The following is a 26312-nucleotide window of genomic DNA, read 5'->3' on the forward strand; positions in this document are numbered from 1 at the left end:
GCTCAGGCGGGGGTGGGGAGGTTCTGGCTCACGAGCTGCAGTCTGCTGTCTCCTAGACACTCGCTTAGCTGAGCGGTCACTGGGCGTCAGCGTGAAAAGACAGCGAGGAGAAAGAACTTGGGCGTCTCCAAATCCCCGAGGCAGGGGAAAGTAGAGGGGACGAAAAGGGGACAGGATGGCCTCTTCTTACACGCCTACGGGGGCCACCTTGCTCAGCCTCCAGCAGACAGACTCAGCCCGGAGAGGAGACCTTGGGCCACATCACTGGACTTCCTGCCTTCTGTCTCCCCAGGAAAGACCAAGCTTGGCTGAAAGAATACAGCGCTGCTCGTTGGGAGCCTCAGCAAAGAAAGAGCAAACAAAAACCAAACCAAAGCAAATCAACTCTTAAAAACAAAAATTTTATTACAAGCGGGAACAAAGAATACTGGCTTAAATAAAAGGCAGGCGGGCGGCCCCTCCTCTAGCTGGCCCCCTCCCCACTTCCCAGTGCCCCTGGAGCATGGCCCAGGGTCCCGCCGCTGGGGCAAGGCGGTTTCTCCCAGAGGAGACCCTCTGCAGCTGCCTGTGACCCCACTAGCTTCTGCGGCAAGGGAGGGCAAGCTGCTACGGGTTCCTATGTCACTTTCCAAGGGCTTCATGCCACCTGAAGGGCCAAGGAGGGAGACGGAACAGTCTCCTACGTATTTTGACAAGAAACTACAGTTCCCAGCAGAGAAGAGACATCCTTTGAGTTTGGGGCCCGGATTTAGAGCACCCTTCACTCCGCTTCTTGGCCCACCCTGCTCCTTCCTCCCTTTTCTCTGGATGGAGTCCTTCAGTTGACGGAGAGTCCCTGCTCTCCAGCTGGTGGCACTGGGTCCCATACTCAAGAGCCGAGAGGAGGGTGTGCGGCTCGCAGAGTGGCAGCCCCTCCCCACAGCCATTGCCCCATCCACCACGCCCAGCCTTGGCCAGTCTGGGCAGGTCCCAGGCTTCCTGATGTCCAAGGGGGAAGGAAAGATACGATGAGGGCTGAGCTGCAGCGGGGAACCCACGGGTCCCTTGTGATCGATGCACAGGCTCCCGGTGGCCGTGGCTCAGGCTGGTCCTGCCGCTGCCGGCTGGCACCCGAGGGGGATGGTGGGGAGGAGGCAGCCCAGAGGATGTAGGGAAGTGGGAGCCAGTCACATTCATACAAGGGTGCACACGCGCACACACACACACACACACACACACACACACACTCACTGCCAGATGTTTTCTTATAAATTTATAAAAACCAACTTGCCTTCCGCTAATCTTTACCCTGGCACTACACAGATAGCAATGCGGCTGACTTTTTTTTTTCTTCCATTTAAAAAATGCTACGTAGAAAAGAAGTCTATAAAATTGTGCAAAATACCCAGCATTAATAAACCCGTTTCAAGTATTGCCAGCGTGAGTATAACCCGCCCAGCCCAAGAACTGACTTGGGAGAGAGGTGGGGGCGGGGAGGGGCAGACCAGGAGCCCTTAGAGAATCCTCCATGGGGAGAGAGAGGGCAAGGCCCCACTTCCTAGTGTGCTGCCCAGGAATCATGCAGGAGCTGAGGTCTTGGGTGCCTCGCTGGCTGGTTTAGCCTCCTCTGACACAGGCTGTCCCCCACCCCCCCAACTCTGCCCTATCTATCTGGAACCCCAGCTCCATCCTTTTTTTTTTTTTTTTTTACCCCTGCCCCATCCTATTGGCCAACTCCATACAAAAAAAACATAAACGAGACAAAAAATAACGATCATCGCAAGTAGAATGAAGGAGCCCACAAGCCACAACAGCCCACGGAGGCGTCCTCTCCCACTGCCTGCTGTCCAGAGCCGAATGCTCTTAGGTCCCGCTTCACCCGCAGGACCCCAGCTGGGCAGAGCCCACCAGCCCCCCACCTGGGAGGTATCACACTCAAGTCCGCACCCTCATTCACACACCTGGCACAGGCAGAGAGACTTAGCATGGTCCCCTCGCGGTCTCAGGGGCCCCGGCCTCTCTCCCTTGTCACTCCTGCCACTGATCGGCAGGGAGAGGATCTAGGGCCCGAGGCTGTGGGAACTTGGGTTTGGGGAGCAGAGGGTACAGCCATGGAAGTGTGGGGAAAGCCACGCAGGGTGGGAAATAAATACGAAAGAAGTCTTTGGCGGCTCTGCTTCCCTTGGGTGGAATGGGGAGGGTCCCGGCAGGTGTGGAGGGCGGCAGGTGAGTGCAGAGGGGTGGACAGGCCAGCGCATGGCAGGTACTGAGCCCAGTTCAGGGGTGGCCTCCTACCATGCTGGCGTCAGGCTTGGCTCCACAGGCTGGCTCATCGCTTCTGATGGGTGAGGGTAACACGGTGTCTGACTGCACAAATCCCCTCCGGTCAATCAGGCTTCCAAAACACAAGGGGGTGGGGGGCGGACATGAAGGCCCTGCCCAACAGCAGTGGTCCAGGCCTGGGGCTGGATGGCAAAGTCCATTTCCCAGCCACGGAAAGACCCAGCCCTAGGAAGCCTCAGAAAGGGGAGCTGATCTCCAGCTGGGGGTCTCAAGACCCTTCCCTTCCAGAGAAGGGCAACCAGAAGGACCCTTTCTGCTCTCTGGACACCTGGTGTTGGGCCACCAGGTTTATTCACTGTTAATTCAAACCGGCCCATTTTGCTGTCTGGCTGCCGCAAAGCCAGGCTGCGGGTGAGGGGAAAAGCAGGATGAAAGGGCATTTGGAGATAGTGCAGTTCCCACTACAGCCTACCCCCCACCCCCACTGCAAGGATGACAGGCAGATGAGGCAGGAGAAGGAGGGGACAGTTTGGGGAAGTCTGGTATCCCCTGCCCCGCCCGCATCCGCCGCAATGGAACTCCGGTTCTGGCACTCTGGCGCCCCCTGGTGTGAAGACAGAAGGGCACTTCCCAGCAGGACTGAGCCACCAGCACTCTTCCCCCAGGAGGGAGGATGGAAGCCCCACCCGGTCCAGCCATGGGCACCAGAAGGGAAGCGCTGCCCAAGCACGGCCAAAACATTAATTGTGGTGATCACTGCGGAGTGGGGTCACGTGTGATATTTAATACTCTTCTTTTACATATGTTGTACTTAATGTTTGCCTACAATGAGCATATGTGATTAAAAATTACATTTAATTCTTGTGTGTGATAAAAGCCTTGAGTGCACCGCGCAGGGGATGGTGGTGTGGGGAGAGGTCTGCTGCTTCCAGAACCTCTTTGAGAGGTGTGGAGGCACAGGGCTACCCCCCACTGGAAGGGCCAGGCCCTGCGGCCTCTCCCCTGCACACCCCTGGCTTACCTGGGAGGTAGGGGGCCGCAGAGCACAGCACAGCAGTTGGTGATAACACTTTTATGGCTGTAGGGATTGACGGAGGCCTCCCCGCCCCTCTTGCTGGACCACGAGCCTTTGATCTGGCGGGAGGAAGGAGGTCTGAGTCAGGTACCTCCTTATACTTCGATTTTCTAGGAGGGAGGTCTAGATAGGCTGGGGAAAATTGGTGAATTCTGAAACCAATTCCGGATAGACTACTGGAGGGGACAGGTCTTTAACCCAGGCTATTCGGTGAGTGTGGGGGGGGCTGCTGGGTGTCGGGGGCACCTGGCGGAGAGGAGGAAGCCCTAATCAGGACAGAAAACAGCGCATAGCCAAAGAGAAGCTTCCATAGGAAACCTATTGGGTGCATCCTCCCTCCTCTGGCCAGCCACCTCTAAAGGGAGGTAGTACAAGGGGACAGGGCTCAGGCCGACTTGGCTGTGAACCCTGGCCCTGCCACCGACAACACTTCATGACCCCGCACAGACCACTTCTCTGAATCTCAGTCCTCATTTGAAAACTAGGGACTGTGATAGCATCGTTAGAGCATTAGATGAAATCTTGCCATCTCTAGATTTGTGAGGCCGGCTATCAAAGGCACTGAGGAGTTTAGCAGTGAAGGATGCCGGCTTGACTTTAACCCAGAGTTTTCCAAACTTACTTGTCTATAACACATCTTTTTGCTTAACCCCTAGTAACATCCTGAAGGACCAGCCCCCACGAAACTGCCTGGGAGATGCTGGCTGATGTCATTTCTGCTCTGTACCAATCACTTGTCACGTGATGCCCTGTCATGAGTGTTAAGTTCTGTTTCCCGGAATGAGAGGCTGAGGTCAAGAGATGTATTTTCTGTCGGTCACGGGCCTGTGAGCAGTATCTGACGGTGGCCCTGGCACAGATGCTCTCATTTGCTTTTTTACTCTTTGGGAGAACAAGAAGGGGAGGTCAGGTCGGGCTGGGCACACAGTGGGTGCTCAAACAATGCTTGCTGGTGGAGGTCTGCAAGGCAGCAGGTAGGGAGGGTTGACAGAGCCTCACAGTCCTTTCCTCACTGTCGCCCTCAATAAGGGTGGCCAAGGGAACCCCAGGGGCACCCTGAGAACAGTCACATCTCTTTGCCTATAAGTGCAGTGTGGTGGGGCTTTGGCCACAACCCTGACTTTGTCCCTATTCGGCTATGTGACCTTGGGCAAGTCACTCAGCCATCAAACGGGAGAAAAAGCATCCCTGTTCCTTCAGCCTCAGAGTTGGCAAAAGGACCCAAAGAGATGATGGGAGCGGCAAGAACCCTGGAAAAGGTAGCACGCGGGCCAGATGTAAGGGCTGTTCCGGTGAAGCCCCGCCTCTGGGTTAGTGAGGCGGCCTGCGGCCGGGGGCCCAGGCGTGTNAAGGCAGTGTCTGGCCACCGTCCGCCTCCGCCCATGTTACCCCAGCAGCCAGAGGGCTGGCCGCTCCGGTGCCTTCAGCCCCGCCTCTTTCCCAGGGCCCTGCCCAGGAACGGAGGTTGCTCCAGCCTTACTCACGTCTTCGTTAGTTGTCAGGTTGGAGGCGACGAGGTAAGTATGAAACCCTGAGAGGCCCAGGATGGACCAGATGGAGAAGAAGCAGATCACCAACTCCAGCACAGTGAGCAGGGTAGTCAAGGACCCACACAGACACAGAGAGCCTCCCCTGCACCCGGGAAGCTGCCAGGCCCGGCCTTTCTCACCCATCCTTCCATGAGCTATTTCCCCAGAAAGGAGATGGGTTTGTAACCTTCTGCGGTCCCACCACTTCGCGGCAGGATTACCTCCTGGGCCCTAAGAAGGGTTCGGGAGCCCCCTCAAGAGCAGGGCGGGTGATGGACAGTAGGGGGAAGTAAAGATGTCAGGCACCAAGGACCTCGCACAAGATGCGGTCCGGGTTGCCTGGTGTCTTAAGGGAAGACGGGGACTGTGGACTCCTGTGAGTTCTCGGCCACCCCGGCCTTATGATCAGACTGTTTAGGATCAGCTGTAGCCTAGGCGGGAATGGAAGCAGCCGGTGTAGCAGACTATTCTAGAGGACAGACACTAGCTCTACATCATTCCCTTCGGATTACAGGTGTGGGGATCCACCCCAGTGAAGGGGCCTCATTCCCACCAGGGCGCCAACTGGCTGACCAAGGATATCTCGCTGGTGTCTCCTTCAGAGTGGAGAGGAAGTTGCTTCCCTGAGAGCCTGGGGAGGAAAAAACAAGACAGGGCACAACTCAGGTGACAGTGATCACAGCCCCTTGGACTTGGCTGAGCTGGCCGGCCCACCCCTCCCGTGCATCCCTGCCCCCGCCCCCAACTCACGCAGCGTCAGGTGGGTAACCACACAGGCGAAGATGAAGGCCGTCAGGAACGAGAGGGAGAGAATAAACGCGTAGAAGAAGCGGTAGTTCCGTCTCCCCACACAGTTGCCCACCCAGGGGCAGTGATGGTCAAACCGTTCTGGAAAAGGGCCGGGGAGAGACAGGTTGGTGTGCCTGGCCTACCACCAGCGCAGGCGTCTGGAGGCCTCGCGCCACAGCTGGGGCTTTCTTCCCCCGCACTCTCTCCATCCCGGCCCATCCAGCTCATGGGCCGACACTCCCTGCTTCTGGGCCTTTCTACAAGCTTCCCACTGCCTCACATGTTCTTCTCTGTGTCTTCACCTGGTTAAGGGCAATTCCTCCTTCAAGTCTCAGCCGCAAAGCCACTTCCTTAAGAGCCGCCTCTGATCCCAGACAAAGTGAGGGCCCTCTGTTATCTGCCGTTACTTATCTTTAGCGGTTCTTTGCCCATGTGTGTTTACATACTTATTAATAATTAGCAGCCTGGCCAATTACCCCTGCTCGATTGTAAACTTCACGAGGGGGCCGGTGTTGGCCTCACACTGAGCTGAGTCCCAGCGTCCAGCCATGCCTGGTACAAAGACCCACAAAAAGTACTCCTTGCCTGGCCTGCGACGCTGGCCAATGATCCCTATTCCTTGCTCTAGAACTAGAGGCTCAGGGAGGGGCGGGGCCGCCCTGTAACTTGTGGAGAGAGCTGGCACGTAAGGCCTGGCCAGAGGGCTGAGCTCACACCATCGCTATGTCCCCGGGGGTGGGGTCACACCCAGACAGGTATTGAAAGTCCTCTGTGGGAATGTGGATCCCAAGCCCACCACCAGCCTCACACCATGGCCAGCACNTGCCTGCTGTCATGGGGTGTTCCCTGCTGTTCTCTCACTCAGGGAGTGCTGAGCTGGCGCGATGAGCTCATTGCCCTAGGGACCCTGCCCAGTCACCATGGCTCAGCTCACCTGGATCCTCTCACATAGCCTTTCCCTTATGACACCCTCCCACGGGCACACCCTTGGTCCCCACCAGAGCTGCCCAGCCTCTGGAGAGCAAGAAGAGGAGACAAAACAGCCTCTGGTCCCCCAGCAACCACGGCAGGTGTGGGTCTGGAGCTTAGCTTCCAATCCTGGCTACATCCTCTCCACCTNAAACCCCGGGAATCAGATCAAAGTCATTCACTACGGCTGGCTCTGGGCCACTGGATGGCAAACCATTCTCTTTCCGGCCTCAAAGTATCTAGGATGTTATTGCTCTAGTCTCCGGTTCCTAGAAACTTGGACCTACTGAGGACCAGGCTGAGGCCTGGGAGAAGGCTCCAGGACCTCTCTGTATCTGCCCCATACTTCAGAGCTGGGGGAAAGGAATCTACCAATCCTGGGCTGAAGCCAAGACACCACTGGTCACACTCTGAGCCTCTCCCCTCCCTCCTCAGTCAGAGCAAATTTGGGTGAGCCAGACTTCCTGCCCAGCTCTGGCTATTTCAGACACACCCCCACCCGTGAGTGACTCCTCTGTCTCCAGGGCTCCCTGCACCACTCCCTGCCGCCTCCCACTTACCCACACAGTTGTCGCAGACACTGCAGTGTGAGGTCCGGGGTGGCCGAAACATCTTGCAGGTGAAGCAGTACTTCAACTTGACCATCTGCCCGTTGATCATCACCTCTCGGGTCCGAGGGGGTGGCCGGTATGTGGAACTGCCTGTGTTATCTGGGAGGGGAAGGGAGGACAGAAAGATGGGAAATGTCCAAGCCCAGAGCCAGAAGCCCCGGCTGGGCAGGAACCACTGCTGCCTGGCAGGGACGAGAGAAGCCTCAGGGAAACTGTTTCCTGGGAACCAGCCATTGGCGGCCCCAGGAGGGGACAGATAGTAAGAGCTGCTACCACCTACTGAAACTTGCTGTGTGCCAGCCCTGTGCTAAAAGCCTTGCCCACATGCTCATACACCGCTGGTCTTGCACAACTTTGGGAAGGCAGCTCTGGGAAGACTCGGGGAGGTTTATCTGAATCTAGTCTAGACTTAGCCTAGACCTAAGTCCGTCTCCAGCAGGTTCAGGGGATGGAAGGACAAAGGAAACAACGCTATGAGAAAACAATCAGATCTAGAATGTGGGGCACCTACGAGACCACTGATCCTGATGTCTAACAAAATCAATGTCACTTACAAACAGAAGGAGATGGTTCTAAATTAAGAGACATGAACACATACAATGCATGGTCCTAGACTGGATTGTGTTTTGAATTTGGTGGGAAAGTGGTAAAAAAGGACAATAGGTTAGAAATTTGGGAACTGTTGGGGCGTCTGGGTGGCTCAGTCAGTTAAGCATCCAACTTCGGCTCAGGTCATGATCTCACGGTTCATGGGTTCGAGCCCCGTGTCGGGCTCTGTGCTGACAGCTAGCTCAGAGCCTGGATCCTGTTTCAGATTCTGTGTCTCCCTCTCTCTCTGATCCTCCCCTGCTCATGCTCTCTCTCTCTCTCTCAGAAATAAATAAAAACATTAAAAAAAAAAAAGGATTTATTCTCCCTAAATCAACCTGTAGATCAACATGATCCCAGTCAAAAATCTCAGTATGGTTTTTTTGGGGGGTTGAAATTGACAAACTCATTATAAAACTCATATGGAAGTGCAAAGGGCCGAGGATAGCCAACGCATTCTTGAAGGACAAAGCTAAGGACTCCGATGGCTAGAGATCAAGACTAATGATAAAAAGCTATAGCACTTGAGGAGGCTTGGTTGAAGTGCAAAGGTAGAAATCCTGATCAGTGGAACAGAAAAGAGAATCCAGAAACAGACCCGACACGTAAATGACCATGTGGTTTAAGACAAGGGCAAATTGAAGTGACGAGAAGGAAGATGGTCTTCTCCCAATAAACGGAGCTGAGTCTACGCGGTAAACAAATGGGGGATAAGGCATCTGTAGCCCTGCCTCCCACCAAGCCCAAATTCAATTTCAGATACATTGTAGCTCTAAGTGCAAAAGTCTGGGATTTAAAAAAATAGAAGCCATGACTATGGAGCAAGGATTTCTTAAAAAGACCCAAAGGGGCAAATCATAAAAGAGCAATTTAATATCACTATATTACATCAAATTAAGAACCTCTTTTTTTTTTTTTAAGTATGTGTGAGAGAGAGTGTGAGTGGGGGAAGGAGCAGAGAGGAGAGAATCCCAAGCAGGCTCCACGCTGTCAGTGCAGAGCCCAACATTCATGATCTCACAGACTGTGAGATCATGACCCGAGCCAAAATGAAGAGTTGGATGTATAACCGACTGAGCCACTGGGTACCCCTGAAATTAAGAACTTCTGTTTGGGGCACCTGGCCGGCTCAGTTGGTGAAGCGTGCAACTCTTGATCTCTGGGTTGTGAGTTTGGCCCCACGTTGGGCGTAGCGATTACTTAAGAAATAATAACAATAACTTCTGTTCATCTAAAGATACAATTAAAAGAATGAGGGACGCCTGTGTGGATCAGTCAGTTGGGCATCCAACTTTGGGTCAAGTCACGATCTCACTGTGAGTTTGAGCCCCACATCGGGATCTGTGCTGATGAGCCTGTTTTGGATTGTGTGTGTGTGTGTGTGTGTGTGTGTGTGTGTGTGTGTGTCCCTCTCTCTCTCTGCCCCTCTCCCTGTTCATGCTCTGTCTCTGTCTCTCAAAATAAACCTTTAAAAAATCTTGAAAAAAATAAAAGAATGAAAAGGTGACCTTCAGAGTAGGAGAAGATTTAACCAAAGATCTGACTGAGGACAAAGGCTTTGTAACCAGAATATATAAAGAATTCCTATACGTCAGTAAGAAAAAGCTCAGACAACTCCATTCAAATGTGGACAAAAGATCCAAACAGGTACTTCATAAAAGAAGCTGCCCAATAGCTAATAAACACATGAAAAGGTACTGGTGCTCATTAGTCTTCAATGAAATGCAAATAAAAACCATTATATGTTACCACCACACATGCACAGAATGGCTATGATGAAAACAATTTTAAAAATCAAGTGTTGGTAAAAATGAAAGGCAACTAGAAATCTCATATAACCACTCTGATAAACTATTTAACGCTAACCACCAAAGTCCAACATGTGCACCCTCAGCAAGTGCACTCCTAACCCAACAGAAATGTGCACGATTAAAAAAAAATGTGTTTAAGTAAACTGTATGCCCAGCATGGGGCTCGAACTCGTGACCCTGAGATCAAGAGTCACACACCCTCTGACTGAGCCAGCCAGGCCCCCTGAAATGTGCAAGATTTGACGTGCACCAAAAGATGTACAGGAATATTCACAACAAAAATCCCATAATTGCCAAAATCTGGACCTGCCCAAATGCCGGTTAACAGAACAGATTAACAAAACGTCGTGTGGAGTTTTGTACAGCAAAGAATGACCCTCAGCCACACATAAGAACTATGAATGAGTCTCATAAACGTGTAAAGTGAAGAAACCACACACGTAAGAACACAAAATGGTCAAAAACAACTAAAAGTAATCTATGGTGGTAGCAGTCAAGATCATGGTCGCCCCTGGAGAGGTGACACTGACCAGAAAGGAACAAGGCGGGGAGCTCCTGGGACACTGCTCATATACTGTTTCTTGATCAGGGTGCCGATTGCATGTGTTGTTGCTTTGAACACTCAACAGAGCACTTAGGATCTGTACACTTTTTCTAAGCTCATTCTGCTTCAGTAAAAACTTAACAGAAAAAAGACTTAAGGGGTGTCTGGGTGGCTCAGTCAGTTGACCGTCTGACTTCGGGCTCAAGTCATGATCTCACAGTTTGGGAGTTCGACCCACACTGTTGGCCTCCGTGCTGACAGCTCAGAGCCTGGAGCCTGCTTTGGATTCTGTGTCTGCCCCTCCCCCGCTTGCACTCTGTCTCTCTCTCAAAAATAAACAAACATTAAAAAAAAATTTTTTTTAAAGGTTTAAGTAACTTGTGCAAGGACACAAACTCATATGCTGGCAAGCAGGAATCCAAACCCTGGTCTGTCATATGCAAAAGCCCACAGTTCTACCTACCTGCTGAGCCTCTTGGTACCCCAGGCCTCAAAGGACCAAATCCCCAGGGCAGTAGCTCCTTTCTGGACAGAATTCTGAGAGTCACATGAGGCTGCCTGTGATCCCCAGCCCTTAGCTACGCTCCCAGCCATCGCTTCTAGTGGATCCACTCCCCAGATAAAATCTCCAGTTTGGCCACTTGCCTCCAATGATTACTGAGCCTAGCAGGTCCCAGGCACTACTCTAGGCACTTGGCATGCACCAGTGAAGCACACAGACTTGTGTCTCACCTTCCAGCCACCCCTTATCTTTCTTACTAGGCTGTTCACCATCAACCCAACCATAATATGTTTAAAATGGAACCAAGCAGGGGTGCCTGGGTGGCTCAGCTGGTTAAGTATCCGACTCTGGCTCAAGTCATGATCTCATGGCTTGTGAGTTTGAGCCCTGCGACAGGCTCTGTGCTGACAGCTCAGAGCCTGGAGCCTGCTTCGGATTCTGCGTGTGTGTCTCTCTCTGCCCCTCACCCGCTCATACTCGGTCTCTCTCAAAAATAAACATTTAAAAAATAAAGTAAAATAAAATAAAATGGAACTAAGCATCCAAACATCTTTTTATTTTTTAAAAATGTTTATTTTTTTTTTATTTTTGAGAGAGAGAGAGAGACAGAATGAGAGATAGCATGAGTAGGGGAGGGGCAGAGACAGAGGGAAACAGAGGATCCAAAGCAGGCTCTGTGCTGACAGCACACAGCCTGGTGCGGGGCTCAAACTCATGAACCATGAGATCATGACCTGAGCTTAAATCACTTGCTTAACCAACTAAGCCATCCAGGCGCCCCAGAACATCTCTTCTTTAAAACAGGCAGCATAGGGATGCCTGGGTGGCTTAGTCGGTTAAGCGTCCGACTTTCGCTTAGGTCATGATCTCACGGTTCGTGGGTTCNTAAAACAGGCAGCATGGTAAAGGGCAGGGGGCTTGCGGCCAGTGGACACACAATGAAACCTGGTTTTGCCATCAATTGGTTAGGTGAAATGCTGAAGTCAAATGTACTTCTCTGAGCCTCAGTTTTCTCATCTGTAAAATGGGACTAACAGGTAGAATGGAGCATGAATCCTGGTTCTACTTCTTTTTAGCTGGGCTTCTCCTGGTGATGTCCTTTGCTAGATGTTCAACACGGCAAATCATTTCACCACTCTGAGCCCGTTTCCTTGATCAATAAAAGAGGGATAATAGTACCCACATCCCAGGATTGTTGTGAGGATGACCCAAGGTAATATACATGTAGCGACACAATGTCAATGCTTAAGAAGCCCTCTGTTATTATTAGCTCACAGAATTACTAACAGAAAGGAAGAGGCAAGGGAAAGAAAACACTTCCTCCGGAATCCTGAGCACTTCGTAGACATGATCTCCTGGAATCCTGAGAACATCCCAGGAGGTAGGTTTACCATTGTCACCTCCAGGTGACAGTTAAGGAGACTCAGTGCGGTTCAGTGGTGTGCCCGAGCCACTCCCAACTAGGAAGTGAACCAGGGTGTGAACCCAAGTTTCCCAAATGGGCTTGAGGTCTTTTTGTAAATTTCAAAGTGTCATAATGAGTGTTATTTAACGCTGCCCAGTTCCTTATTTCTGCCAACGGCACAACCCAAGAGCTGGAAAGAAGTCAACGAGCACATAATGCAGCCCCTGGTGCACAGAAAGCACGTGATAACTGTCTTCACTGACTGCCTCTCTTCTAACCCCCTCAGTTTACAAATGAGAAAACAGTCCCAGAGAGGTTAGGGGATTTGCCCAAGGTCACACAGCCACTGAGTGGCAGAGGTAGGGAAACTGAGTTTGGAGGCCTTTTGCAGACGCTTCCTCTCCCTCACCCTTTCCTAGCCAGTCGCTAGGTCTCTTCAGGATCCTCCTTCATCTTTCCCTCTCTTCCTAACGCTCTAACCCAGCCCAGACCCCTATCATCAAACAACCTCCAAAGAAGACTCCCTGCTTCCAGCCCCTCTGCCTTCCAATCCACCACATTTCTCTAAATAACCCCTTTTGGGGGTACCTGGGTGGCTCAGTTGGTTAAGCATCTGACTTGGGTTGGTGAGTTCAGGCCCCATGTCACGTTCTCTTCTGTCAGCATGGAGTCTGCTTGGGATCCTCTGTCCCTCCCCCCTGCCCCTCCTCTGCACATTCTCTCTCTTAAAATAAATAAATAAATAAATAATAACCCGTCTTGAGTTATAACCCTTCACTGGCCTCCCCTAAAAAAAAAAAAAAAAAAAAAAAAAAAAAAAAAAAAAACAGATAAAAGGACAACTTCATGTGCTTTGGACTGAGGCAGACTGGGAGTTCAAATCTTGACCCTTCCATTTATGAGTTAGTACCCTCGGGGAAGTTACTTCACCTCTGTGAACCCACTGTGGCATCTGGGAAGCCGACAAATAATAACAACTGCCTGGGAGGCTTATGGAAGGATCAGAAATAGCACATGTAAAGGAACCAGCACTTGGGGAGTACTTACTAACAGCTGTTCTCGGAGGAGGAGCAAGGCACAGGCTCTGGAGTCTGAAACACTAGGTTTGAATCATGCTTTTGCTGCCCCCTTGCTACTGAAGGAAGTCCCTTCACCTCTTGGAGCCTCAATTTCCTCATCCGTAAAATGGGGATAAGGCAGCCTTGATCTCACAGGACTGTGGTGAGTGCCCAATGTGAATCTGCAAGGGGGCCCTGAGTACAGTACTAGCTTCGAAGGAGCCTCAGTCCGGACACGGTTCACGCAGGGACACTCCAGCATGCAGAATTCTCCAGCTCTTTCCAAAACTCTTGATGCTACTCCAAACGCAGCCTGTAACCCTACTCCACAGGCCCCAGGTCCAGCTCCTGTCCCTGCCCACTGCTGTCTTCCAGGCTTGGACACAGGCTTTGGAGCCAGACAGACAGGTGGTCCAACCACAACTAGCCATGTGATGTGGGTCAAGTCTCTCTGACCCTCATGTGTGCCTTCCTCTGGTAAAAAAAGAAAATGGGACAGAATCATATCCGCCCCCCTAGTGTTATTAGGAAGACGGAGACTTCAGGGAGTGGGTTTAGCAAAGCATCTAGCACCTGGCAAAAGCTTAATACATAGTAGCCATGATCATTATTGTTCTGAGAGACTCTGTGTTCCAAACAGCTGATTTCAGAATCGTCAGAACACAACCCAGCTGTGAGTGAAGGAGAGCTCCCCCGCCCCAGGCCCTTTCAGGAAAAAGGAAGAGAGAAGTTCCTGGAATCCTCACTGGATTCCCACAGGCCCCCTGCAAGGCAGGGAGGGAACTCCTTACCAGTACGTGGGGGGGAGGAGGGGATGGCCCAGGGGCCAGGCTTCCCCTCTCCAGAACTCTGAAAGAAGAAGTGAAGCTCCGCACGCACACCCAACCAAGATGAGAGTGTCCCACTGGAGCAAGAGCCACCAGATACCGAATGAAAGCCACCACCTTCAGGGCCCTAACCAAGTTGGGTCAAAGGATGCCCTGCAGGGGGTCCCTATGGAGAGCGAACCCCAAACCCCATCCCCTATGGAGAGCGAACCCCGAACCCCATCCCCTATGGAGAGCGAACCCCAAACCCCACCCAGGAGGGAGGCACGCAGCTGCCCCAGTGCTTATTCTCCAGCCAGACGGTGCTGCCCAGGCACGGCCCTGGCCTTTGCCTCAGTTTCCTCCTCAACACATTCTCGCCAGCAGCCAGGGCAGGTAGTAGCTCGTTAGTGCCTGGAGCAGGTCTGTGTGCCATTCCTGACCACAAGGCTCAGCCTCAAGTTTCTCTTAAGAAACTCTTAAGTTTCAATAGAGAAAAACATTTTTCTTTTCTTTTTATATAGAAAAATATATGAATTTTATATAGAAAAATTTATAAATTTTAAAAACTTTTTACGTTTTTATTCAATTTTTTGAGAGACAGGGACAGAGCGCAAGCAGGGGAGGGGCAGAGAGCAAGGGAGACACAGAATGTGAAGCAGGCTCCAGGCTCTGAGCTGTCAGCACAGAGCCCAAAGCGGGGCTCGAACACACACACTGCGAGATCATGACCTGAGCCGAAGTCGGCTGCTTAACCAACTGAGCCACCCAGGTGCCCCGAGAAAAACAGTTTTCAAAGGGTACTGTGATTCCCTGTCTCACTGGATGCACAAAAAATGTTCTGGGCCGGGCAAGGGGACCTGTGCCCCCATTTTACAAATGAGGAAACAGACTTCTTAGTATAAGAGTAGACTGAAACTGGAACCCTTGTCTTCCAAATATTCTCTCAAACACTACTAACTGCTATCAATATCAAGGCCTGGGGGTGGCAGGTGAGGGAAGAAGAGGCAAGTACAGAAGAGTCAAACATGTTTGCTTTAAAAAAAAAAAGTGTACAGGGGCACCTGGGTGGCTCAGTTGATTAAGTGTCTGACTTCGGCTCAGGTTATGATCTCACGGTTCGTGGGTTCGAGCCTGGTGTTGGGCTCTGGGCTGGCAGCTCAGAGCCTGAAGCCTGCTTCAGATTCTGTCTCCTTCTCTCTCTGTCCCTCCCCTACTTGTGCTCTGTCTCTTTCTCTCAAAAATAAATAAACATTACCAATACAATTTTTAAAGATGTTTTAAAAAGTGGGATTTGGGGAGCGCCTGGCTAGCTCCGTTGGTAGAGCAAGCAAGCATGTGACTCTTGGCCTCAGGGTCATGAGTTCAAGCCGTATGCTGGGCTTTGTGCTTACTTTAAAAAAGACGAAAGAAGGAAAGAAAAGAAAGAAAAGGAAGGAAGGAAGGAAGGAAGGAAGGAAGAAAGAAAGAAAGAAAGAAAGAAAGAAAGAAAGAAAGAAAGAAAGAAAGAAAAAGAAAGAAAGAAAGAAAACATTTGCTTTGTTCACCCAGTCCAGAAAATATTTGTTGACGAAAAGAAGGAAGCAAGAGTGGTAAGAGATGTTATCCCTGCCTGGAGGTAATCTAAGATCTACTCCAGGGCTCTCTCTGTTGCAGGCTTTCCCCTAAGAAGTCCCTCTCAGGCTGGCAAGGTCTTCCTGCTGCCTTGCGGGTAGGAATCTGAAGCCCCTGGGGATGCGGTGATGGGGGGGGAAGGCTCCTCACCCAAAGGCTGTGAGATGCAAATGAATCTCCCCACATGTCCTCCTGACCAAGGGGCATGCTCTGTGGGTTCCTCACCCCCACAGTCCGTGGGGAGGAGCAGCAGGCACCCTGCAGTCACAGCCCAATGGCTGGCTCTGTGACTCAACCCAGGGGCTGGCACGAACACCCCCTGGGCCTGGCAGAAGCTACTGGGCTGGCACTGGCATTGGCGAGGGGAGGTGGGGATCTGCACCAGCCTTGCTGGGTCCTGACCGCTGAGCCTTCCATTGCTCTCACCTGTGGAGGAAACAGCTGTGGAGCTGTGGTCTCCCCAGCTTCCAGGTCAGCCCAAGGTCAGCTGCAGTGCCCAGGCTGGGAGCGCTGGGTCACTGCGGTCCCCACCTGACCCTTTCTGTTTGTTCCAGAGGTTTATGGAGCACCTACTGGGTATCAGCTTAGTGGTGGGCTGGGGGCGGGGATACAGGAAGAGCTTGGCCTGAGGGCACGGTGAGCAGGTGAAGCAGATGATTACAGAGTCCGTGTCAGAGGTACTGGGAGTCAAGTGTGGTGACTCTGGGGCCAGCCAGCCTGATCTCATTTTGAAACCTGGCCCGGCCACTTGCGGGCTTGTGACTTTGAGGAAGCTGCTTAACCTCTCTGAGCCTCAGTTCCTCACTGGGTAATAATATTATCAACCCTGTAAAATGATGATATGAATTAGAGATAGCGAATGTCTAACCCACAGCTCTGGATTCATGGGGCTACTGGTGTCTGTACTGGAGATGCAGGGGAACGTGTGGGGTCGGGGGCAGGAGGCGGCATTCGAGGGAGCAGCGAAAGGTGAAGTGGCAGTTTAGCTGGATTGGGAGGAATGACCCCTTGGGCTCACCAGGAAGAGGGTGTGGTGGTAGAGGGGCTGCGGGAACAAAGCAAAGGCACAAAGGTTTAATGTGCACAGCATGGGCACCTGGGTGGCTCAGCGTCCGACTTCATGATCTCGAGACTCTGGGTTCAAGCCCCCCATTGGGCTCTGTGCGGACAGCTCGGAGCCTGGAGCCTGCTTCAGATTCTGTGTCTCCCTCTCTCTCTGCCCCACCCACCTGGTGCTTGGTCTCTCTCTCAAAAACAAATAAAAACATTAAAAAAATGTTTTTAAATGTGCACAGCATGGTAGGGGGTGGGGAGGCTGCAGGGGTTTGGGGTGCAGGCAGATAGGCTGGAGTGTGCCTTCATCCTGCAAGCAAGTGAGCCTCTGCGGCCAAGTCTGCAGGAAAGTGGAAGATGAGGTTTCCTGGCCACAGCCCTTGGCCACAACACTAGGCAACATGGATTCACGTGATGAGAAACTTATTCCCTTTTCAATTTTCTCTCAAGCCTTTGATTCCATCCAGGGGAAAAGTCTCAACTTTAAAAAAAAAATTTTTTTTATGCTTCTTTGAGAGAGAGAGCGTGCACGAGCAGGGGAGGGGCAGAAGGAGCCAGAGACACAGAATCCGAAGCAGGCTCAAGACCCTGAGCTGTCCGCACAGAGCCCAACGTGGGGCTCGAACCCACGAACCCCGAGATCAAGACCTGAGCCGAAGTGAGACACTTAACCAACTGAGCCACCCAGGCGCCCCGAAAAGTCTCAACGTCTAATACCTAATACCTGTGGTCCTCGTGGGACTCAAAGGGGTGGCTTTTTGTAGGCAACTATAACCACCAAGAGTTCTGTAATATTGTCAAGTTTCTGTTTTTATGATTAGGTTCTATTCCCGGTAGGAGGCTTTCCACTTACAAGGCTGATAAAAATGTTCCTTGTAAAATACATTTAAAAACGAGTCAGCTAACAGAAATACTAAGGAAACTGAAGGTACAAGACAAGGTGCAGAAAGGGAAAAAAATCACAAACGTTGTACTCAAAAGACTGATCTTCAGGAAATACTGTTGAGGGAGGCGCCTGGGTGGCTTAGTCGGTTAAGCGTCCGACTTTCGCTTAGGTCATGATCTCGCGGTTCGTGGGTTCGAGCCCCGCGTCAGGCTCTGTGCTGACTGCCAGCTCAGAGCCTGGAGCCTGTTTCAGTCTGTGACTCCCTCTCTCTCTGACCCTCCCCTGCTCACGCTGTCTCTCTCTCTCTCCTAGAAATAAATAAAACATTAAAAAAAAAAAGGAAATACTGTTGAGGGCACCAGGGAGTCACCCGAATTCTAAGCCAGGGAGGGCTGGGGCCAGACCTGAGTCCTGGGGAGACAAGTGCAGCTCCAGGTGTTGGGGCCTGGTCAGCAGAGGCAATCCAGGTGGCAAATGAGACAGGTGTGCCCTAGGGCAGTGGGCTTCCGAAGGACCGGAGGGGAGACACCCTGGGCACAGACGGGCTGCAGTTTGTGACCTGCCGTGTGGTGGCGGAAGGAGAGGCAGTCTTTGTGTCTGTTCTGTGAGCTATAAACATGTCTACATCAGTTCTGCCACTCAGATCTGGATGTTTCTATCGTCTCCCATCAGACCAGGAGCCTCCTGGGAGCACTGTTGCTGCCTCCTACCTCTTTTCCAACTTCCCAGAGTGCCTGGACTCTGCAGGGCCCTGTGGGGTGACCCGGCTGCATGGCTTACCAGCTGACAAGTCAAGATCTCACACCCGGGTGACCAGCCACCCCGGTCTGCCTGCGCCTGAGGGGTTTCCCAGACATGAGACTGGAAGGAGCTGGTCACCCCACTTCAGACGGTCCTCGAAGGGCGGGAGCCTTGGGCTAGAACCTGGTGGGCTGGAGCGGCTGGCCTATGGGGCCAGAGAGAGGAGCCCACAGTCTGCAAGGGCCCCGGAAATCATCAGTTCATGTTTATGTGAACAGTACCACCCCCCTCAAAGTAGGCCTCGAACCTGCTGGAAAGAGATCCGTGACCTTTGTCCTTTTCAAGAAAATATATTTCAGCCTGATTAGAAACCTCCTGGCCACACCCTCAAATCTGGCTCCTGTTCAAGTTTCAGAGTTCAGACGCCTCAAAGATGTCACTTCCCAGCCTTGGTGGCTGTCCCAAAGGAAAGTCGCCCACCCTGACATTTAGGGCCCCGTAGGACTAACTCCATCCCGCTCTCCAACCAGGATTTCTCCGATTCTCTGACGTACTGCTCCCTTTCCAGCCAGTATGGCCTGCTCAGGGTTCCACGCCTGTCCCTTCTCCTTCCCGCTGTTCTCTCCTTCTCTATTCCATCTGCCTGGAGCTCCCTTTACAAGTATTTCTGTGCTTGAACTCCACCCAAACCTTAAGCTTTGGCCCAAGGCACCTCTCCATGAAACCACCCCCCCATATCCTCCAGGCAGAAGATTCTCCTGGTTTCTCTGATGCTCCTGCGAAGCCTGATCTCCCCCATGGCAGCTGGTCAGGCCTTCTACCTGGGACCGGACTGAGCGAGCCTGACGAAGGCAGGGTTCCCATCAGATTCGTTTTTGGCCTCCGACCTCTTCCCCTGCAGTCAGGAGCCCGCGTACAGCATTAACGCACAAATGATTAAACTCATGATGCCTAAGTGGGAGAAGTCCCAACTGCCTCTCCATCAGTCACCTGGGGACATCAGGGAGGGCCCCTCCAGAGGCCCATCCATTCGGCCAATACCCCTGGACCCTCCACTTGGCAGACAGGGTGAACAAGACCTCACGGTCCAGGAAAGGCTGCTGGGCCTGCCCGGCACCTCTGTAGCAACCAGGGTGCAGCACAGGGCCAAGAAAGGAAGGGCACGGAGCTCTGGGAAGGTGTCACGGAAAGTCTGGCCCAACTGGGGTCATGAAGGGGTCATGAAGGCTTCTCAGAGGACGGAATACCTGGGTTGAGACATAAGAACGAAGACGGGGTGGCCCCAGAAGACTGGGAATGCAGTCCCTGTGGCCATCTCAGAAGAGAAACCAAGGAATTTGGGAATCAAGGCACACAGTCCATCTCCATGCCCCCCATCCCTGGCCATGCAGTCCCTTGCCTCAGTTTCTGCATCAGCACAGCCAGGCTGCTGGGGATAACGGATTTGCGGGGATAATGGATGGAAAACACTCCGTATGTGGCTAGGTGCTCCCCAAACGTGGGGGATTAAAGCTGTCATTGCCCACACAGCCCACAGGAGGCCAGAGGATTCCAGGCAGCAGATCCCCAAGCTCAGGCTGAGCTGGACAATAATCTTGCCTCGCGATCAGCCCAGACCCGGAGGGAGGAGAAACAGGCTGCCAACCGAGCCCCCACTGTTGCCCGGAGGACTGCCCAGGTCAGACCGCGGGATTCTGAAGGAGCAGAGTCAAGTCTAAGAGGCCAAGGGGGTAGTGGCCCAGTGGTGCAAGGGGGAAGGAAGCCGGACGCAGGCAGAGGGAGACAGCCATCAAGGGCGTGGCTGAGGACAGGCCTGGGCAGAGGGACGGGCCGAAGGACAAAGGGCAAGAGAACATCGTCACCCTTCCTGCCCACCCTCCCGGGCTGCTCTGGAGAAGCAGCGGAGTGACTCCCAGTGACGGATGCAGCAGGCTCTGATATGAACAGGCCACTGTCTCTGTTCGAGGCCAGTCAGATGTTTAAAAGCCTGTCTGGAGTCACTCTGTTACGGGAAGGGGCCAACCACAGACCGGAAACCCGGTGTGCAAACAGCCACGTCACTTCTCCCCAGGAAGGAGCGAGGGTGCAGCAAGCTGAGATTAAGGCCCTGGCCTCTGCACCCAGCCTCCCAGGGGGACCCACACAGTGGTCTGGGAGGGATCAAGGGCTATCTGTGGTGCAAGGGGGCACGGGCTCTTTCTGGCCACACTGGCCTTCCTGCTTCCCTTATGCATACCAGCGTGGGGCGCCTGGGTGGCTCAGTTAAGATCCGACTCTTGATTTCGGCTCAGGTCATGATCTCACGGTTCATGGCGTCAAGCCCCGTGTTGGGCTCTATGCTGACAGTGCACAGCCTGCCTGGGATTCTTGCTTGCTCTCTCTCAGACCCTCCCCTGCTCGTGCTCTCTCTTTCTCAAAATAAACAAACATTAAAAACAAACAAACCAGCTTGCCCACCACTCCAGGCTTTTGCTTTTACTCTTTCCAGACTGCGTGTTACTGGCTCCATCACACCATTCTCAAGCCCCACCTCCTCTGAGAGGCTTTCCCAGATTGCCTACTCTAAACTTCCCACTCCCCACACCTACTGTGCTTTTCCCCCAAGGAACCTTCAGAGTTCGGTCCCTCGTCTCTTCAGCTCTTTGCTTCTTTGCTCAGAAGTCACCTCCTTCACAAAGCGTTCCCTGACCACCCTATTTAAAATCATACACCTTCCCCCCAGCTCTCATCCTCTCTCCCTACTTTCCTCCTCCCCGACACCTTAGATATTTGTTTGTTCACTGTCTTTCTTCTCCCACTGGAACATCAGCTCCAAGAACGCAGGGGATAACTGTCATATTGGTTCACTACTGTAGCATAAGCATCTAGAAAAGTGCCGGGCAGGGGCGCCTGGGTGGCTTAGTTGGTTGAGCGTCCAACTTTCGCTTAGGTCATGATCTCACGGTTCGTGGGTTCGAGCCCCGCGTCGGGCTCTGTGCTGACTGCCAGCTCAGAGCCTGGAGCCTGTTTCAGAGTCTGTGACTCCCTCTCTCTCTGACCCTCCCCTACTCATGCTGTCTCTCTCCTAGAAATAAATAAAAACATTTAAAAAAAAAGAAAAGTGCCGGGCACACAGCACGGGTTCAACAAGTGTTTGATGAGTGAATACGTGTATACGAATGTTTAAGAGCAGGGGCTCTGGTCAGACTGTAGGAGATCTCGTTCCAGCTCTTCCATTTACTGTATGATCTTGGACCACTTACTTTACTCCTCTGAGATGTAATCTAATCAGCAAAGGGAGAGTAACAATGGTCCTTCTCTCACAGGATTACTGGGGGATTAAATAAGATCATGCATGTAGAGAGGAGAAAACACTGCCTGACCCCCAGTGAGCACTCAGCACTAAGCTGGCGGCCACGGTAGCCTTCACCTGCTAGCACTTTTCACTGGCTTCTCTGTTCACTTGTTCATCACGTGTCCCCGCCCGAGCGTCAGCTCCGGCCTGCCCTACTCACTACAGTGCCCTCCGTTCCTGGCAAGGTGTGGGAAGGGAAAATCGGGCCTCCTCTCAAATCAAGGAATGTGGAGCTGGGAGACACAGCTTCAGCTGGAGCGGGAGCCTCACCGATCTGTTTCTCTAGGGCGGCTGCCTCACACACGGTGGCCCGGGGCAGGATCCCAGGGTCGGTGAAGCTGGTCTGCAGCAGGCAGCTCATGACGAAGAAGAAGAGGATGGCAGCGATGATGGGGATGGCGAGGGTCAGCTGGCGGGCCAGGAAGGGGCAGCTAGAGAGAGAGAGGGAGAGGGAGATGAGCAGGTACCTCAAGGGCTCCCCGGGGCACAGCGCTCCAGCCCAGCAACACCACCTGGCTTACAGCCTTTCCCTGAGGAAGAGGGGAAAGCTCCTAGGTGAGCGCGGCCATTCCTCCTCCAAGAGTGCCTGGAGCAGACATCACCAATGGATCTTTGCACCTTCCCTGGGAGCCAATAGCAGATGTGATCGATAGATCCCAGCACTTTTTTTTTTTTTAATTTTTAATGAGCTAAGGAGAGAGGTCTAGATCCCAGCACTCTTTAACCCCTGCATTTCGCCGCAGCTTCACAATCCTTCTAAACACAGAGCTGCAGGCAGCCGCTCCCAATGAACCAGGCAGTCACTTGAGCTGACCATCCGTGACAATGTTCACTTATTCATTCCAGTTACTCCACAAATATTTAGCGAGGTCTCATCCGTGCCAGGCAATACTGGCACCAAACAGCAGGAATAATGCCAGTGAGTAAGAGTGTTGTCCCCCACCCCTCCTGAGGCTACATATGGTCTAGTGGGGAAAAGACAGGTAAACAGAGAGGTGCTACCCACGGCTCTGTGTGCTAACAGGGGAGAGAGGAAAACAGCAGAACAGTCAGGAAAATCTGGCTGAAAGAGATAATGTCTAAGCTAAAATCTGAAGAGTAAGTAGGGTCAGCCAGGTGAGGGGGTTTAGGGGAACGAGCAAGGTCCAGGCACCACCACTGTCATCCAAGGGCTGGCATCCCAAGTCAGTGCTATCAGGCCCCCGACCCCAGCTGGTGTGGAGAAGAGCCTGTGCACAGACCCCGAGGCCTACGCAAACTACTAACCACCTTCCTACACTGCCTTCCCTCCCAGAGCTAGAGTGGCACCTGATGGGGCGAGGAGCTGCTACTTGGGAAATGACAAGCTTCCAAAAGCCGGCACAGTTACAGAAAGCAAACCTGTGGACACCTACTCTGTTTCCAGAGAGGCCCTGCCCTTGAAGAACAGAGACAGCCAAGTCCAAGGGCTCCAACTGGACCACATTCTGCTCCAAACATCTCAGTGGCCCCTGGGTGCAAGCCTCAAACAAAGCTGAGCCCTCTGTGTCACCCACACGCCAATCAACCAGTTCATGCATAACCAGACTTTTGGGGGCGTGGAGACTTGAAGTCTGAGACTTGCAGAGCCCTCAGAAACACCAAGTACTAGCTTCCTGATTTTACAGAAGGGGGCTCTGAGGCCCACAGCCACATTCAAGGTCACTCAGTCGGCCAACGGCAAGACTGGGGCCTCCGGGTCCTCATCGGTTACTCTCTCTCTGTTCCTTCAATAAATATTTACTGTACTGGACGCGTACTGCACACCAGGCCCAGTTCTAGGCACCAAAGACACAACAGTGTGGAGAACAAAGTCCTGCTGTGGTGAAGAGACAGGCAATAGTCTGAAGAGACAGACTAGTAGAAAATGTAGACATAGTATGTTCAGATGGTGGAAAGAGCTTCCAGAAAACCAGTATAGTCAGGGAAGAGGGGACAGGAGGGAGGGAAGTGGTTTGTTCAGTTATAGGGAAGGAGGGAAGAAAAGTGAAGGAGTGAGCCATGAGACTATCTAAAGGAAGGGTATTCCAAACAGTGCAAAGGCCCTGAGGCAGGAATATGCAAAGAGGCCAATGTGGCTGGAGGAGGGGGGATAGTTGAGGGGAGATGGACAGAGAGGAAGACTCTGGCTCTTATCCCAGAGAGCCAGGGGAGAACTCCACGGGGAATCTGGGATCTGACTTAGAATTAAAGGGGCACTCTGGTCTCCAAGTGGGGTGGGAAGTGGGGCAGAAGCCAGGCACCCTGCTGAGAGCCCCGTGCAATAATTCATCAATCCAAACAATGAAGCAAAACCATTCATTCTCAGCAAAAAAAGCCCTAGAGAGCCACTCTACCTTTTCCCAGGGCAATCGAAGAGTGTGAGCTCACTCACTCTCCAGCGTTCCCACGCCCCGGGTCCCTACTGAGGTATCACCCCAGTCCAGACCCAGGGGAGCTCTGAGCCCAAACCCCAAACCCCAAACCCCCCTGCTAACTCCACCAGCCCAAGTAAAGAAGAACAGAGAAAAGGCAAGATGATTCACAAACCCTCCCTGAACCCAGAAGTCCTCATTTCTCCCTTTGCTGGGGGACAAATCTGTCATCAGTCAAGATACCCACGCAACCCAGAGAAGATCCTGCTTCTGAACTAATTGAATCCCACACTTCGTGTCATTGGGGGGGGTGTGGGGGGGCGGTGTCAACTTCCTCTGGCCCAGGCTGCTGCCCTGGGGGTAATGGAAAAGGAACTTTCAAAACACTCATGCGAGTCAGGTCAGCCCTGCGAGGTGGATCTGAAACCCGGCCCAGGGAACATGGCTGGGGGCTCCCCAGAGCTTCTGCTCGTTACATTATCCTGGGACTTTTTAATCCACCCTGACTCAGAAAGGAAGGGCACAAGGGAGAAGCTAATTTGTAGGAAGTCCTCACCTGGCTTCAAGGGGAAACCAAGGTTGCAGATACATGATCTGGCAGCTGGAAAGGGTTCCTGGGGGTGGCGTCGTTGTGGTGGCCTTAGCACGGCCACAGGCCCTTAGGAAGTGTTTTATGGTGAAGACAACAGTTCATAACAGCAGTCAGCATTCAGTGCTTGCTACTGGTTAAAACCTTATGCACATGACATAGTGCCACCCTCATGACAACCTATGATAAACCCCATTTTATAGATGACAAAACTAGGGCTCCAGGGTGAAGGGACTGCCCCAGAGTCATGCGGTTAGTGCATGGCGGGGCTGGGATTTGAACCAGGTCTGATGGCTCCAGAGACGGCATTCTTAACCACACTGCGCAATTAGGCAAGACCACAAAGGACAGGGAGAACTGGGAGGGGAAGGTGTGTGGGTGAGCGTGAGTGTGTGTGCAAGGGATCACACAGCAGACGGCTCAAGCTAGAGACCAAAGGTGGAGTGCAAAACTCCTGGGAAGGGACAGGCATCTCCCTCTCCAACCAGAAAAGGGAGCTACTGGGGCACCTGGGTGGCTCAGTCGGTTAAACGTCCGGCTTCGGCTCAGGTCATGATCTCATGGTTTGTGAGTTCGAGCCCCGTTTTGGGCTCTGTGCTGACAGCTCAGAGCCTGGAACCTGCTTCAGATTCTGTGTCTCCCTCTCTCTCTGACCCTCCCCTGCTCACGTTCAGTTTCTCTCTCTCTCTCAGAAATAAATTTAAAAAAACATAAAAAAAAATTTAAAAAAAAAGGGAGCTACTGTGTGGACCTACCCTGGGTCATGGGGGGAGGGGATGGATGTGAAGAGGTCAAAACCCAAAAACCCACGGGGCAAACAGGACCTGTCACACCAAGCACTCTGGGCTCTCTTGAAAAATAACAAGGTGCTGCAGCCGTTCCTGCCATGGGACAGGCCAGAGGTATGCTTCAGAACGGTGAGCATGCAAAGAAAGCCGGGGGTACACAGGGTGGGGGGCAGGGGTCTGGCAGAGTCTGAGGGAAGGACCCGAAGCACTGGGGAAACTCAGGAAGGTACTGGAGAGGGGAGGGAGGCCTAAGAGGCCCAAAGCTGTCTGGGAAGATTGCCTGAGGGCCTAGAGGGAGAATGACTGAGGGGAAAGTAAGGGGGAAGGGTCTGAGAGTAAGAGGTGACAGGGGACCCCAGAGGGGACCCTGGTAGGACACGAAGGCAGCTGGGAGACTTGTGATGGGGACTATAAAGCCAAAGGACACGGGAGAGATTCAGCAGTTGTCTGGAAGGGACATAAAGCAAAGATGCCTCAAGGGGTCAGAAAGAAGCTGGGGGAGGGCAAGGGGCAGGGGGGAGGGCAAAGGGATCCGGGAGGCCTGAGCCAGGCTCTGAGGGGGAAGAGAAGACGCGACTCGGGAGTGCGGGGCTTCTGGCAGAGGCTGGCAGGGGCGGGGTGCCAGGGAAAGGAGACAGGCCAGGGGATGGGGCGACGGGGCCCCGTGGGGATGGGGGATGGAGAGGAGGGGTGGGGTGGCGAGGGCCGGGGAGGACGGAGGAGAGATACTCGAGGGGACTGGCAAGGCCTGGGGGCAGATCCCGAGCGGGCGAGGACGCAGGCCCCGAGGAGCAGGGAGGGGAGGGAGCCCGGCAGGTGCGGGGAAGGGTGGAGCGCCCGGGGAGGTCGGAGCGGACCCGGCGCCCAGCGGGAGACCAGAGGGGCCGCAGTGCCCGCCGGGGACCCGGGCGGGTGGGGTGCGCGGCAGAGGGCGGAGGGGACCGGAGGGGTCGGGGCGCCCGAGGGGGCGGGGCCGGGGGCGCCGC

General features: G+C 53.1%; 1 protein-coding gene across 1 annotated transcript in view; it reads right to left on the reverse strand.

Annotated features, from left to right (window-relative positions):
* ZDHHC18 (zDHHC palmitoyltransferase 18) overlaps positions 1-26312 on the reverse strand; it is a 32670-nt gene that overhangs the window by 1278 nt on the left and 5080 nt on the right. The window contains exons 2-8 of the mRNA XM_077775520.1: positions 21848-22008; positions 7185-7334; positions 5617-5754; positions 5449-5497; positions 4822-4924; positions 3284-3396; positions 2275-2374 (exon numbers count right to left, since the gene is read on the reverse strand). Of these exons, the coding sequence (XP_077631646.1) occupies positions 2275-2374; positions 3284-3396; positions 4822-4924; positions 5449-5497; positions 5617-5754; positions 7185-7334; positions 21848-22008 (814 nt within the window). The remainder of the gene's footprint in view (positions 1-2274; positions 2375-3283; positions 3397-4821; positions 4925-5448; positions 5498-5616; positions 5755-7184; positions 7335-21847; positions 22009-26312) is intronic.

The sequence above is a fragment of the Crocuta crocuta genome, unplaced genomic scaffold (genome assembly GCF_008692635.1).
Source record: "Crocuta crocuta isolate KB4526 unplaced genomic scaffold, BGI_CrCroc_1.0 scaffold127, whole genome shotgun sequence".
Classification (NCBI taxonomy): domain Eukaryota; kingdom Metazoa; phylum Chordata; class Mammalia; order Carnivora; family Hyaenidae; genus Crocuta; species Crocuta crocuta.